At 38.3% G+C, this 16,404-nt stretch overlaps 1 protein-coding gene across 1 annotated transcript; it reads left to right on the top strand.

Annotated features, from left to right (window-relative positions):
- The first annotated feature begins 1,856 nt into the window (after positions 1-1,856).
- Positions 1,857-16,374, top strand: ppp2r5ea (protein phosphatase 2, regulatory subunit B', epsilon isoform a). Its single transcript, XM_066676688.1, has 14 exons — positions 1,857-2,487; positions 9,582-9,742; positions 10,634-10,830; positions 10,958-11,059; positions 11,203-11,295; positions 12,273-12,403; positions 12,583-12,642; positions 12,799-12,907; positions 13,333-13,386; positions 13,468-13,518; positions 13,611-13,730; positions 13,898-14,025; positions 14,405-14,506; positions 14,592-16,374. Exons 2-14 carry the CDS (start codon positions 9,586-9,588, stop codon positions 14,692-14,694), a joined length of 1,407 nt encoding a protein of 468 aa, XP_066532785.1. The 5' UTR covers positions 1,857-2,487; positions 9,582-9,585; the 3' UTR covers positions 14,695-16,374.
- Positions 16,375-16,404: the final 30 nt, after the last annotated feature.

Below are 16,404 nucleotides of genomic sequence, written 5' to 3' on the forward strand. Positions count from 1 at the left end.
GGTTTCCCAATTTCAATAATTCTGCAAGAGAATCGACTCCAGAGCTCTGGCCTCGATTCCACGCCCAGACTTTCACCGGTACACGTGGAGTAAAATGTTATAACATTTGTGCAACTGAAAGGGTGATAAATATTTTATTGTGACACCTCCTTGGATGAGGTAATTTAGCGTTAGACCTTTACATTACATTGCTAAGACAGTAACAGTTAATAGTGTTCATTGATTTTTCCAGGTGTCAACTTAATTTTTCTAGCGTCAAATTTGTGTCGAATCGACTCCTTCACATCCTCTTTACGGGTAATCAGCAGCAGACTCGGCTCCAGAAAGAATCAGACGTATTACGAACGGTGTCCAATAACACTATGGCCACCTTGTGGTGATGAGTGTACAAACATGGACACATTTTCCTGTATTTAATCTCTATTTCTAGGGGAAAATTGTACTGAATGCAGAAACAACTGTTAGTATCATAGAGTAACGATACACTGCCAAATTAAGAGTAGGTTGTAGTGCTGTAACTGAGCTGTATTTTACAGAGTTGTGCAGTGTTGGTGTACTGTAAAATATGTGTGTTTTTGTGTTGAAAAGAAGCTGTGTTTAAATGGATTTGTCTTGTAACAGAGCTGTGCCTTTTTGATGTGTTATTATGCTATAACTGAGCTGTGTTTTGTGCTGTAATGGTGCTGTTTTCCTGTGCTGTAAAGGAGCTGTGGTATAACAGAGTTTGATGTAATGGAGTTGTGTTGTAAGTGCCATGCTGCTGTGCTATAACTGTATTGTATTGTAATTCTGTAAAGGAGCTGTGTTGTTGTGCTGAAGGGAGCTTTATTGTGCTGCAGAGCTGTGTTTTAATTGAGTTGTGCTGTAAAAAAAAAAAGTTGTGTTGTGCTGAAGAAGAACTTTGAGGTTGTGTTGTAGAGCTGTGTTTTAACTGAGCTGTGTTGTGCTGTAACTGTAGTGTTGTTGTAACTGAGCTGTGTTGTGCTGTAACTGTAGTGTTGTTGTAACTGAGCTGTGTTGTGCTGTAACTGTAGTGTTGTTGTAACTGAGCTGTGTTGTGTTGTAACTGCTGTGTTACTGTGCTACAACTGAGCTGTGTTGCTTTGCTGTATGGGAGTTGTGTTGTTGTACTGTAAGGTGTGTTGTGCTGCAATAGAGCTATGTTTTAACAGAGTTGTGCTCTAGGGGAGCTGCATTGTTGTGCTGTAAGGAAGCTGTATTGTTGTGTTGTAACAGATCTGTGTTTTAAGCTGTGTTCTCTAAAACAGCTGTGTTATGTTGCTGTAAAGGAGCTGTATTGTTGCGCTGAAATTGATCTGTGTTGTTCTGTAAGGGAGATGTGTTGTGCTGTAAAAGAGCTGTGTTGTTTTGCTGTAAGGGAGTTTTTAGTTGTGCTGTGAAGGAGCTGTGTTGTTTTGCTGTAAGGGAGTTTTTAGTTGTGCTGTGAAGGAGCTGTGCTGTAAAGCTCCGTTGTGCCATAAGGGACTTGTTTTTTGCTTTAAAATAGTTGTGTTGTTATGCTCTAAGGGATCATATTTGTTTTGTTGTAAGGGAGCTTCGTTGTGCTGTAACTGTGCTGTGTTGTTGTGCCCTAACGGAGCGCTGTGTGTGTGGACAGTTGAGCTCCTCCTCGGAGCGGTGACATTCCTCTACATCCGGGCCTTTCCGCTTCGGCTCAGACACAGCGCAACCGACCGCCACAGCCGCGCAACGTAACAGACGTTTGACTTTAGGGGCGTGTCCACGCTGATAAAAATGATTGACGGTAACACAAACCAATCTCTTGTGCTTTAAGTGCGTGGCGTAACCAATCAGCACCTACTCTACCCATAAACAACGGTCATGAAGTTAGACTTAGATTTCGTGTTCTGTTTTGAGACCGAAAAAAACTTGGCAGTGGAGCTCGGCCAGCGCTGGGTCCTCGGCGCAGACAGAGATTAAACCACTGAATATCCACAACCGTGCATTCGACAAGAGGAGCTACAGTCGACGGCGAAGACCCCGGGGGATGTAGCCGGTCACTTTGTCCCGTTTACGGTTAGCTTACTGTGGCTCCCCGCAGTCCGGAGAGAGAGGGTAGAGAGACATAGAGACAGAGGGAGGGAGAGAGAGAGAGAGAGAGGGATTAGCTGAGCGAGTGTGTCGGTGTAACTTAGCTAACGTTCACCCGCCACTGGAGCAATGCAGCATACACCCTCAGCGTGTTTAAGAGCGAAGTAAAGAACGAGCGAGCACCCAGCGGCATATATTGCTGCGTACACGGTGTGAGTAGAGAGTCTCGCTCCAGGGGAGGACGCTGGAGTCTTTAAGGCAGCAGCAGCCCCTGCTCTCCGTTAGCTGCTAAGTGTTAGCTGCTCGAATTAGCGCTAGGCGAGTCTCCACCTGAGGTTAACGTTACTGAACCAACGTTCACTTTACGTCTCCCTCCTTCGTCCTACACGGTTTCTCTGGTGTCCAATCAGCTGGATTGGAGAGCTGACGGTTGAGGTAAATATACTCATTTAAATCCCATTTGCACAATGTTAAACATGCCTAGACTGTGTGTGAAAACGGGATGCACGATGGCGTACCGCCACCGGCCGATATTTACTTCAGAACTTCGAATAGAAGTAGATGGGGAATTTGTCCGGGTGAATGCTCTCAAACGGAACTGGCCAAACAAGTGCATAGACTTTAACAAACACTAAGAACATTGAAGAATTAACTAAGCAAACAATTCATTGTCATGAACCGATGCGAAAGGAACAAAATAGGATGGATACGTATCGCTAACATATTTAGTGTTGGACTGAATTAATGTGTAATGTTTTAAACTATTTGTTGTAATTCAGAAGGATGTTTTAGTGACACTGGGCTGCTCTCCAAAATTATTTGCATAATTATTTGCATGTACACTTACAAATATTTGTTATAAACACTTACAAGTAAATTTTACATACTTTGTAATGACCATCCAGGTGAAGTTAGGTTTGGTTTGTACATTATAAATATTTGTCTGTTTTGTCCAGGGCAGGAAGATTTATCGTTGTTAACATGGAAATATCTATTTAAAAGAAAAAGCTTTAAATTTAGCCTGCATTATCGTGAACCATGTTTTCAGTTTTACATGGAGATATTTATCACTAGCTTCTATATAACAGCTAGACCAGTCAGGGGCAACCAAGCATTGTGTTGTGTACATAAAATCCACACCTAAATGAGTCTTGAATTCTACATTCAGCACTGAGAATGAAAGGCAGATTTTCTTGATTTTAATTTGTTTGTAATAAATTAGGTCTGGGACTTAATTTATAGAAAATATTGCAATTTAATTTGTAATTGCAGAAATGGCCAGATAAACTGCATTTTTAAATTATTTTTCATGAAATGGTTTAGCCCTAGTTTTGTCAGACAAATGAAAATATCAGATATTGACCTTGACATGCACCTTCTGTTTCAGTGCAAGGGTTTTTAAGTGTAAGATATAGTCGGATTATTCTTAAAAGTCATATTAATGAATGGAAGTTTGATTGTTATTATTTTTAAATTATTATTATTTCTTTTATATCATATTTGGTAAATTCTCTCCATTCCCACTTTTAAAACCCAGTATAATGCATACAGAATTTTGTGAAAATGTTTAGAAATTGTGATATCTTTGCCATCATGTAAAGGCCTATCGCAAGGCCTAGATTAACTAACAATATAGTTGTGTGAACACAATATACAAGAGTTGCTGATAGATTTAGATTACAATATTTTTTAAAGGTTTTACATATATTGTTCTAATAAGTTACGTATAGTTACTGTTGGTATTGAATTAATTTTGTAAATGTTTTTTTTTTTCTTTTTCCTAGAGCCAGTAAATGTACAAGTGTATCAGCATTTTGCTTAGATTGTTAACATTACTTTCACCTGCTTCTTTGTCAGCATTTCCTGTGTCAGTCACCCAGAGCTACACTGTTTACTCCTTTTTTTTCTCTATAAAAGAGAATTCTGAATAAGGGAAAGAGATCCATTTAATGAATGAGCTGCTTCTTTAGAGTAGGCTTTGCACACCACATGTCCAGGAGTCCTGTGGGCCAGGACTGCAACTGCCCTAAAGCATGCTTTTACCTAGAAACAGACAGTACTTTTAGATAAACCTAACCCCTGGTCATTTATAAGTGATTTGAATTTGTCTGTTCAAATAATACGCTAAAAATAATTTAATTACAGCAGGAGTGATTGTCCTATGAAGGGGATTCTGTGCTTTGCTTATAGTGGGGTTAATTTGCATCATGGTTGTATGCTCATCTTCTGATGAATATTCTTAATTGGAACAAAACATTTTGCTAATATTTGTAGTATAAATAATTTTAGATGTTGGTATAGTAGTAATCTCACATTTGGCCCACAGATCCATGCAGTACCACGTCTGCTACTAGAAGAAATGTAGTAATATGTGACCCTATCATACTATAATGAGGATCATTCCTGTTATTGATAGTGAAATGTTAATTTCAAAACCTCTTAAAGGTGAGGCATCCCATACTTTGATAACAAAATGTAGAACACTAGTGAGTGAGTGAGGCAAAGCGAAGCTGATTTACCACTTGGAATCAGTATTGCAAGAAAAAGTACATTGACACCTCTGTTTGCTAGCTTGCACTTACGACACGGGTAACACAATGTAGTTTATTATTAAAGAGAAAGCTTTATTTTCATTTTTGTGTTATTTCACATGTTGCATTGCTGTAAATGATGTGTCAACAAACCAGTACCGTTCTTTATAAGCCTTGACATACAGGCTCTTGGGAATGCAACAGTCTCCACACCTGTTTTTGATCTACTGCTGCAGTCATGCATTTCATGGACTGACTGTTCAGACAGGTCTTGTGTGCTCACTGTGTGGCAACTGACCTCTGATTTTTTGACACAAATTGTCTTGATTTTGTACTTAAGTTTATATATTAGGTATACAAAAAAGTGTACAGAAAAATACAGTAAACTAATTTAAAATTCAAAAGATTAAAACAATATAAAGGCAATTAAAATAAGAACTAATACAATAAAAAAATTTCAGTAAAAGAAAACCCTGATTAAAATGATAAAAAAAAAAAAAAAGTTCCAGAATAAACAGAGAGAGTATTATAAACTGTGTGTAATGAATTCTTTAAACTAAGCTATAAACCTGCTCATACAGGAATGTTTTCAGTCTTGATTTAAGGGCAATGTAAAATTCTGTATAAACTTTGTTCAGAAAATCTGTGTCCGATACCTGCTTTAATATCCAGAGGCTGTGCTCCGTCTCCTCTCGCTAACTTGCTGGGTGATTCATGCATTGTCATGTTTTGTTGTATTAGGATGCTTTAGCATGTAAAATTGTTTGACTTCATTCGTACAGAGATTTTATGTTGACAAGTCTGAATCTGGATGGAGTGGAGCAGAGCTTTGTCTTCATAGATGGCCATATTTATCCAAAAGAACATGAATATCTGAAACTCAAAATTAAGAAAGGTTTATCTACCCAACAAAAGAATATCCAAATAGTCAGATACCGACTCCACACTCTAGTGTGGAGTTGTAAAAATATAGCCTATGTGTCTGCAAACTTTTGGCCTTGAAGGGACACTAGGTATGATTTGGGACCTACCCTCCATCAGAAGTTACATAGTGCAGTTTCTGCAGTGCTGAGGGGAGAGTAGCAGTGACAGAAGCTCTACCTTATTACAGGTCAGTGGAGCATCACAATGACTTTTACCTGAGCTCTAAGGTAAAATACTACATAGTGTTTCTTTAATTGTATATTTCTGACTACTTATTAGTTACTACAATACAGTAATGGATACTTGGGATAGTTAATATCTAGGGAAATAGTGTGATTTGATGTGAAATACTTAATTCTAGATATGCATGCCAGAAGAATTATTCACAGAAGTAGTCTTGGTTACCGGACCTTTTGAAGGTTTTAATGCCTCTAAAGTCTGCCACACAGAGTAATCATGCATTCATGAGGTTTTTTAAAACTAACCTCTATTTACCACAATTCTAACATATGTAGGATGGTTAAGTGCAGCATTTCTCATAAAGCCTCTCAATGACATTTAATTATTTAAAAAAATCTTTAAAATGAAATCTTTGTTAAACTATGTAGTAACATAAATGAAAATCTTAAAAGAGTTTTCGCCTAAGGGCCTTGTGTACAGTAAATCCATTTTATGACATAGTCACCTGTTCTTAAGTGGTCTATTGGTCTGTCTGTTATCAGTTTTAGAAATGTGTGACATCTGTGTTTAAACCTCCTTACATGGGATTTGCTTCTGAAGTGCACTCAGTTTATGGCAGCACCTGTGGTGGGCTCACTTTTATCAACCTACTACTTGCTGTTAGATATTCATGTATAGTTTTTGGAATTTACAGTGTGCACCCAGAAAGTTCTGTTTCTATAGAAGGAACTGGAATTTAGAGGATGTTCTAGAGGTAGAATTATAGTGTCATGTTTTGTGTCTCTTCTGTGTCTCTTATATAAAGTATAACATTATATAAATGTAGCATAATATTTAAGCATTATTGTCACTATATACTTTACAGGCAACTTAAATAAGGCATTTTATGCAGATATGAGTGAGTCATTTTATTTATTTACTGTGTGTAATTTGAAGAAAACATATAATGAATTGTATGTATGGATAGTATCTGGATATTCTTTGATAGATTTATGTTTACACTTGACATTAAAATCTGATTTTATACTCCTGCATAAACATCTACATAATTTCTGTGATATTACCGCTAACCAACGGCAAACATGGCTTCTCCCATGCTAGTAAACAGTTTATTATATGCTCTCAACCCTAGGGGATAAAAGTTAAAAACAGGCAGTGGATCGTCTACATCGATGGAGGAAAAGGCTACTTCTTGTAGCCACTGTCATTTCTGCAGGGCCACGAATATCAAGAGGAATTTTTGAAAACAACAGTGAAAATGTCATGCCACTTATTTTCGGAAAACAACACACCTGCATTGTCCCTCCTCTCAGCTATGCGTTTCTGCTTGTGTACTTCTGGCTGGACAAAAAAAAACACATTCTGTAAACACTTAAACATGGAAGAAATCCATCTCTGACCACTTTCGAATGTGGTTTGAGTGATTTGATAGTAATCCAATCACAGTGTGCCTTGTTGGTGTTTACACTTGGTTTTCATATGCACATTTGAAATCAGAACGTGATCTGATTACAAAACACGCGTTAATGCCAGGTGCAGACAGGCCCCTAGAGACTGGCTTTGGGGTTTAAAAGTATTTAATAAAAGACAATATGTGCGGTGCAGAAAAAGTGTGTCTAGGATACTGTCATCTTCAATTTGGCCATGAAACTATCTAATGCACAACAGAAATTTGAATGTCATAACAGTCTGAGAACACTGATTGTCTGGATTGATTGATTCGTCCATTCATTCCAGAGGTCTTTTTCATCCACACTATGCAGATATGGTCTGCTTGTATTCAGTTTTCTGAGAACTTCACTTTTTAAATGTCTTGCATTCACATTATGTTCGTAAAACACATCCACAAAATGAAGACAAATCATTAACCATATTTATCTGTATGATAATCAGAAAAAATATTTTTGAGTCCTAACTATAGTAGGATAAAAGAATGGTTGCAATAATTTACTGTAATATATTGCTCTCGTGTTTTACTTGAGACCTGAAGATGCTGGTGCTTGAAACATGGACACATGAAAGCTCTGAAGATGCTACATTAACGTTACTAAGATGATATTTGCTCAGTGTTTTCATTGACTTTAAAAAGTTATTTAAGTAATCTTTCTGCTGATTTGTACTAGTGTATAGCCTGGTATAAAATGGCTTCAAGTTAATGGTTGGAGCCTTTCCCAGTTTAGCTTAAACAAGCATTTAACCGTTTAAAGACCTTGACATTCCATGTTATTTACATTTAATATATTGATATAATGGGGGCGGCACAGTGGCTACAACAGTGTCACAGTCACACAGCTCCAGGGACCTGGAGGTTGTGGGTTCAAGTCCTGCTCCGGGTGACTGTCTATGAGGAGTTTGGTGTGTTCTCCCTGTGTCCACATGGGTTTCCTCCGGGTGCTCCGGTTTCTTCCCACAGTCCAAAAGCAAACATTGTTAGGTGGGTTGGCAACTCAAGTGTCTGTGTGTGTGCATCTGTGTGTGTTGCTCTGTGAAGGACTGGCACCCCCTCCAGGGTGTATTCCTGCCTTGTGCCCAATGATTTCAGGTAGGCTCTGGACTGGCTTACAGATAATGAATGAATGAATGAACGAAAGAATGAATGAATATTGAGATAATGCCTCAGTTTCAACTTTTTTACGCTGCCTCTGGAAATTGCTGATGAATTCTGAGCATGTAGCATTTTTGTATTTTCTTTTTATTGACTGCAGCACAGGTTATTGCAGCCTTCTACTGATTTATTTACTCTCACATAGATTTATTAAATTTGTTTGCCTCGGCTGGATGTAGGTTTTGGGATGTGTTGAAATTCTAATTTTTAAGTTAAATAACCGAAAGCACACTTTAATAAGCCTTTGTTAGTGCTAGATTTGATATGCAGACCCAAAGCAGGAATTGATGAAAATCACATGTACATGGTCATAAACTTTCCTAATTTCCTATGTAGATGGCAGATTTTTGACATTTGTCTGAATATTGTGAGAAAATTAATGGAATGTTTTACTTTGGATGAGGGTGATTTTCATCTAATTATTATTTCTTTTGCCACATTTGTAGAACTGTTGTATCTAGGGTCTCTTGCCTCTTCATCCACTCTGTGTCTGTTAGGAATCAGCACAAGCCTGATAACTTTCTGCCAGTCCAGTCCTTTCTAATCCCCACTGGGCCAGCGGCCTGTGGGGATGTGCACTGAGCACTTACATAAGACCTAAATGTGCAGGGGAGGACCAGCACAGTGCTGCCTCCTTTTGACCCGGGGTGACTCCACTGTACAAATTCTGATACTGAAAAAATACCAGAGCTTTGACTTGTGATAAATTTTTGTTACTCTTTGAAGCCACTGTCTTGTGATGTGATGACATTTAGACTTGTGAGAATTATTGCTTGACAATGGAAAGATGACTACCACAGGGATGTGTTAGAGGGAGGAAGCCCTGCATTACGTTTGTTTATAACACCCAGTTGACAAAATATGTGTCACTAAAAATAAACACTACTCACTACTTGTGGAAAGTGTTGGCATGGTTGACATAGACATACCCAGGAGGGTGTATAGTATATTGGGTCATATACATTGCATGTAATATGTATATACTTATTTATTTTTATCCTTCCTCAGCAGATTGCTAAAGTTAAGTAAATAGGATTATTACATTAAGTGACCAACTGGAAAGGATTGTGAAGTTCGTATCTGTCTTTTTCAACAGTCTGCACCCACAGAAATCAAAGCAGGCCTTTTTCTTTGTGAAGATCATTGGTGGCTAGATAGAATAGTAGGCTCTTTGACCCAGTGTGGGAACTTTCATCATTGTCTTAGGTAACTCAATGAATGCATGTTTATAATGGGGTGATATATCACTTCTTTCTCTTCTCCATTTCTGTTTCTCTCTTCACTCCCAGGGCCATGTCTTCAGCAGCCACCGCACCCCCGTCCGTAGATAAGGTGGACGGCTTCTCAAGGAAGTCAGTCCGGAAAGCCAAGCAGAAGCGAGCGCAGAGTTCGTCTCAGTTTAGATCTCAGGACAAACCCATTGAACTGGTGCAGCTACCCCTGCTGAAAGGTAGGCATTTGGCTCATCTTCATACACATTTGCTGCTTGCTATTCTTTAAAGAGCATAGAAACTGAGGGTAAGATCCGGCTCTCTTGAAGCGCTTCCTCCTCAGCGTGTAAAGCCTTCAAAGTGCAAATCAGTTTTGATTCATTGATGAAAGGTTTTCAGTGGTTTTTGTATTGAATGCTTGAAAATGGTCTCTGTAACTAGGTGGATGCGGCTGGCTTGTATGGTTTCACTAATAAGACATCAAAGAGACAATCCTGAATTTATGAAAAGGTCCTTAAATATTCAGCCAAAATCTTCCTCCCCCTTCTACAAGCAAACATGCATAAAACTCTTTTAAGTGAGAGCCATGTACATTTTTTCATTTTGGGCATTAATCAAATCTAGGTAAATTTGTGAACTAATTTGTTGTTGTAATGATAAATAATTTACTTTTCCAGTGTGTTAATTTTCATAGTTCTTATTCAACACATTGACAAGTCGGCTTGACCTCAATGAACTCTTGGATGTGCTTTGAGTAGATTGAGTTAAGTTTTGGGCATCTGTTTGTGTAAAATCGTTTAGCTGAAAATTAACTTCTGTTGTGCAGCAACAGGAGTCTTCTAGACAGGAGAATTCAGGGTTGGATAGCGGGTATATCTCAGCTGTGGGCTAGACGACAACTGTGCCAAGTGGAAAATACTTGAATTAAATATGTGTAACATGTAAACATTAGTGTTCATCAGAGAAAATTTTGCTTTGCTCAGTTGCCCTATAAGGGCATATTAGAGGCATTTATCTCTGTTGGACAGAAGCTGAATATAAGTCACTTTTCAAAAGCGTGCTCCCCCACCACCTTCAAATCCATTACCTGTGTTTTATTTATTTTTTTATTTCTCCCTCCCTGTCTGTAGATGTGCCTGCTCAAGAGCAGCCTGAGTTGTTTCTGAAGAAGCTGCAGCAGTGCTGCACACTCTTTGATTTTATGGACACACTGTCTGACCTCAAGATGAAGGAGTACAAGCGCTCCACTCTCAACGAGTTGGTGGACTATGTCACCGTCAGCCGGGGCTACCTGACTGAGCAGACCTATCCTGAAGTTGTCAAAATGGTTAGGCATGATTACTGATTTGAGTTGTCATTCAGTAAATATAAGAATCCTTTTTAAGTCTGATGGGTTTATCATATGTTACCTGTTTTACTTTTCCTTGTTTACTTTTCCACCATATTTCTTTTAGGTGTCCTGTAACATATTTCGGACTCTTCCGCCCAGCGACAGTAATGAGTTTGACCCAGAGGAGGATGAGCCCACTCTGGAGGCCTCATGGCCACACTTACAGGTGCAGCACAAGAGACTACACCCCACTGACCCCTTACACAATTTCTATAATATTTATCTAATTATGGTCATTGATGAAAATCCATGCTTGGAGGAGAGTTGACTGATGTTTTTTTTTTTTTTTTTTTTTCCCCCCTCCTCCAGCTCGTATACGAGTTCTTCATTCGCTTCTTGGAGAGTCAGGAATTTCAGCCCAGCATTGCCAAAAAATACATTGACCAGAAATTTGTACTACAGGTGTGTGTGTGTGTGTGGTAGAAATCCTCTCTTTGAAAGTGAAATGTTACCCATGCTTTTAAATACAGGCGATGTATCTTGAAACTTCATTGAAGAAGAATTAGTTTGTGCAATAAATATTGCTCATTGTGTTAATCTTGTTGAATACATGCACTCGTTTACTTTAATGCTAGACAAGCAGAAAGCAGTTGAGTGTCTTTGCTGAGACATGTCATAGATCTCCTGGAAACCTGAACTTCTCATTGATGCTATAGAACCATTAGTAGTAGTGGGCAATGTTTGTTTTCTTGATGTTTGCAAATCTAGTGTCTGTACACTCAGTTTACAAAGATGGCATTTAATAGCTCATTTAAATTATTTACATTGATGTTAAATGCATGCTAAAACATGATCATGTTGGGCCTGTATGAGCTTGATTAAATGCTGCAGGTTTGCTAAATAACACACTCTTCTTTACATAAATGTACGTAAACATGGCTTATATGGTCATTGCACAATGTACGATGAAAATGTACAGTACTGTGTAGAAGCTTTAGGCACCAGAGATTGAGATTTAAAAAGCTATTTATTGGAACAATAAGTGATTATTTGATAAAAAAAATAATACTTTTATTATACTTTATAGAAAAACAAATATCTTAGATTTCTTATTTGTTTATATTATTATTATTATTATTATTATTATTATTGTATTTGTGATTATATATAACTTTAAACAAGCACCACGCTTACTGAGAAGGCATTAGTTTAAATATATTTAATTATCCTAGGTGCCTAAGACTTCTGTACTGTACATGTAACCCATCCATAACATTCATTTTCTCTCTCTCTTACACACATACACTCACTCAGTCTCACTCATTGTGGGGGGTCATGTGGTATGAACAGGCAGCCTTCCAGTCCCAAGCCTGCTTCTCTAACCATAAGGCCATGGCTAACCCAGTGGCTCTGTCTCATGCTCCCTTTTTTGCCCTCAGCTTTTGGAGCTGTTTGACAGCGAGGACCCTCGGGAGAGGGACTGCCTGAAGACTGTCCTACACAGAATTTACGGCAAGTTCCTTGGCCTCAGAGCGTTCATCCGCAAACAGATCAACAACATTTTTCTAGGGTAAGACTACTAAAAATGGCTTTGTTGTGAGGAGCCAAGTGTGCTTGAGGCCAGATCTTAAGTATTGCATTGCTGCTATTAATGTCTACCTTTTTAATTAAAAAAAATATGATTTTATTTATTTATTTAGTTATTTATTTATTTTTAACTCTGCTTTTCCTCCTATCTGCTTGGAAAAGGTTTGTGTATGAAACTGAGCACTTCAATGGAGTGGCTGAGCTGCTGGAGATTTTGGGCAGGTATGTAACACACAGATCTTGTTGAGTTTTTTACATTTTATTTTTATTTTTTTAAAGTACAAAGTGTAACCTTTTAAATTATTATTTTTAAATACATTGTTTTTCCTTGCCTTGTAATATTTGTTTGTTTGCCCCCCCCCCCCAATCTTTTTTCAGTATCATCAATGGTTTTGCACTCCCTCTGAAAGCTGAACATAAACAATTCCTGGTGAAAGTGTTACTGCCTCTGCACTCAGCTAGGAGTCTGTCCCTCTTCCATGCACAGGTATTCTGGATTCTTTGCTTCTGGTCAAATTTGTACTCACTATAGGTCATTTATGATGTAGGACTGACTGACTTAATTGTTTGCTTGCTGACTTACATAATTACTTAATTAAGAAAAAGGTGACACCTAGCCTTCCAGACCCAAAGCAGTAAAGATAATTTGTTGGGGACAAGTTTGCTTAAGGGTCTGATGAGGTTTCATCAAAGGAGATGATGAAATGGAACTTTTGGCTGTATAAAGTCCTAAAATAAATAAATAAATACATAACTTTGCTACAGATCCTACAAGTTTGCTACAGATCTTAGAGGAACTAGTTAGCAGACATCAGCTATTTCATGCTCCAGTTTTTTTTTTGTTTTTTGGCTTACTTGTGCTACAGATGTTGAGCCAGAACACTAACGTATAAACATCTGTGTCTCTTGCAGCTGGCATACTGTATTGTACAGTTCTTAGAGAAGGACCCCACGCTAACAGAACCTGTAAGTGAAATTCTTTACTTTAAAGTTTTGTGCTTTTTGTAAAAAAAATTTTAATGTACGTATTTGTGTGGATATTTTCAGGTGATAAGAGGATTGTTAAAATTTTGGCCAAAAACCTGCAGTCAGAAAGAGGTACGAGTATAGTTTTGATTTTACTATGTAAACTATTGTTTAATATATTTTATATAGTATTAAAAAAAATTACCCCCCCCTTCCTCCATTAGGTTATGTTCCTGGGGGAGCTGGAGGAGATTCTGGATGTAATTGAACCCACACAGTTTGTCAAGATTCAGGAGCCACTGTTCAAGCAGATCTCCAGATGTGTGTCCAGCCCACACTTTCAGGTCTGCAATACACATCCTCACAAAGACACTGGTTTACACAATATAACCAAGCCACTTCGCTCTGTACCCAGTCATTGCGCTCTCCCATTTTGAAATGGCATGAAAATTACATTCATAATGTTGATGTATGGATTAATCATCCTTCTTTTGTGTCTTTTCAATGGCAGGTGGCTGAGCGAGCACTGTACTACTGGAACAATGAGTACATTATGAGCCTGATTGAGGAGAACTCCAGCGTAATCCTGCCCATCATGTTTGCCAGTCTTTACAGGATCTCAAAAGAGCACTGGAACCCGTAAGTGCAGCTAAAATCAAACCGTAACTGCAGACTACAGTGTTTTTATGAGGTCATGCTCATAAAATTCAATCCTTTGTTTTGGGTAAAGGGCCTGTGTAGTGGGGGCTGGGGATAAACATACCATTTTATATATTGTTTTATTTATTTTTTAAATAAACCATTGATATAATATGTATTTGCTGCAGTACGATCTGTACATTAGCCACAGTCCAGGCTTAAATCAGACCATACAGCATAGTATCTATGGCAAAAAGTCATGGAAATTGAGTTAAAGAACATACACAATTTAATGCTGTGTAAATATTTGTTTTTTGGTTTTCGGATGTCTTTTCAAATTTGTTGAATTCTTTAATTCTTCTCTCTTGTCCCATTTTAGAGCAATATCTGCTTTAATCTACAACGTACTTAAAGCTTTCATGGAGATGAATAGTGCGCTCTTCGATGAGCTTGCTGCCACGTACAAATCGGACCGTCAGAGGTAGGATGCTTGCACGATGGGTTTGGATAGTGATGAATGAGTATTGACAGCATTAAGGAATTAATTTCTTTGTGCTCCACATCAGGGAAAAGAAGAAGGAAAAGGAGAGGGAGGACCTGTGGCGAAAGCTGGAGGAGCTGGAGCTGAGGCGGGGCATCCAAAACAGCGATGGCATCATTCCCACCTAACAAGGATGTGGCTCCACCCTTCCATCTGGCTCCAACCAATGGCTGTCTGTTCTCTGCCACAGGGACTTCACCCGCCCTCCACGCTTCTTGTGCTACATGATTTACTGTACACTCCTGCGTTCGTCTGTCCCTTTATTTTCTTTTTTCTTTTTTCTTTTTATTGACAGCACTGTAAAAATCCCTTCCGTTTCCTTTACAATGATACTACACTGAAACAACAGACAATGAAAAAGGAGGAAAAAAGAAAAGGTGTGTGTGTGTGTGTGTGTGTATACGTACCTGAGGGGAGAATAGACTTTACACTCCTTGCTGTTATTAAAAAAAACAAACAAAAAAAAGGAAAGCAAGACAAAGCGATAATCAACCATGGTGAAATGATATATTTTGAAAACCTTTGTCTGAGAACAGGAGTTTCATTTCTTGTTTCTAAAGAGTGTGGTCCCAAAGGTCCCTCATAAAGCAGTGAGGTCAGCATCCGTTAAGTCTTGTGATGCCCCCCTTTTCTGTCCCACATGGGTTTTTTTTTTTCCTCTCCTCAAAGAAAGACTTGATCACGAATTTAATCTCTCATGTCTGAGTGCGGCTACTGTACCAGAGTATCCAAACTTCACAAAGACAACAACAAAGACAGTGAAGACATATGAACAGGACTAAGAAACGATTCACACTTCGAATGGTTCGGTTTGTTGCTCCCCCAAAGAATGTCAAGAATGGGATCATCCTTTTTTTTTTTTTTTTTTTTTTTTTTTTTTTTTTTTTTTTTTTTTGTATAATTACTATTGTTGAATGAGGCAGGTGCCAGTCTGGCACTGGTACCATCAGCCAGGAATTGCTCCATGGATACAACAGGCAGCAGTAGGCTCCAGCAGTTGCCATGATATTTTATCTCCCTGAAGTATTTTTTTAAAAGTTTGCGTCAGGTAATACACCTGCTCTCTGTTAGCAGCTCCATGCTGTGCTTCTCTGGCAGATCTCTGTTTACCAGGAATGCCACTGCAATGTAAGTATGACTTCAGACCTGAGTGTTTAACACACTATTGAGACCTCCTCTTATTTTCTTGTGGCACAGTGTTCAGACTTTCAGAAGATTGAGTAGAGCTAGATGATTTTTACAGGAGTGTTTGGAATGACAGCCTGCATACGTGGGGTATTTTGACGGCCCATTTGGGAAAACACTGAACCAATAAGTCTTACTCCTAGACAGAAATACCAGCCACCACAGTGGGTATAGGACTAAAGCACTTCAAGTTCGACGATTTGTTGTGTTCACAGCATTCAATGTTTTTTCTGTTTTTGTTTTAAGTCTATTTTATTTCAAATCCAAATCATGGGTGTGGATTTTACACGTGAGGAAGATGTATTTTTTTTTTTTTAATCATTATTTTCCTTTATTTTTTTGGCTTGATATTTCTTTCGCGCTCTTCGGGCCTCTCTACCCCCTCCCATCCCTTCCATGCATATTGTGTGTTTTATGATGGCCCAACTATGTTTATGTTATACAGAAATTCAAAAGAAAGGGTTTGATGAATAGAATAAATCTAATTATTTTAAAAAGACAGAGATATTAAATAAACCTTTTTTTGTGATAAATTGTCTGTATTGTTTTGTGTGTGCGCTGGATTATAGCCCTGCTTGTTTCTGTAGCGAATGTCATGCCATTTTACAAGCTCAGGTAAGAAGCTCTTGCAAAATAATTGTTTTTATACTCAT

This window comes from Hoplias malabaricus, chromosome 7 (assembly GCF_029633855.1).
Source record: "Hoplias malabaricus isolate fHopMal1 chromosome 7, fHopMal1.hap1, whole genome shotgun sequence".
NCBI lineage: Eukaryota > Metazoa > Chordata > Actinopteri > Characiformes > Erythrinidae > Hoplias > Hoplias malabaricus.

What these genes read in the sequence shown, in the direction of transcription:
- ppp2r5ea (XM_066676688.1), top strand. Translation starts at nt 9,586, where the DNA reads ATGTCTTCAGCAGCCACCGCACCCCCGTCCGTAGATAAGGTGGACGGC. An exon ending in ATCAACAACATTTTTCTAGG is followed by an intron (nt 12,404 to 12,582) that starts GTAAGACTACTA and finishes TGCTTGGAAAAG; the next exon opens with GTTTGTGTATGAAACTGAGC. An exon ending in ACCCCACGCTAACAGAACCT is followed by an intron (nt 13,387 to 13,467) that starts GTAAGTGAAATT and finishes GGATATTTTCAG; the next exon opens with GTGATAAGAGGATTGTTAAA.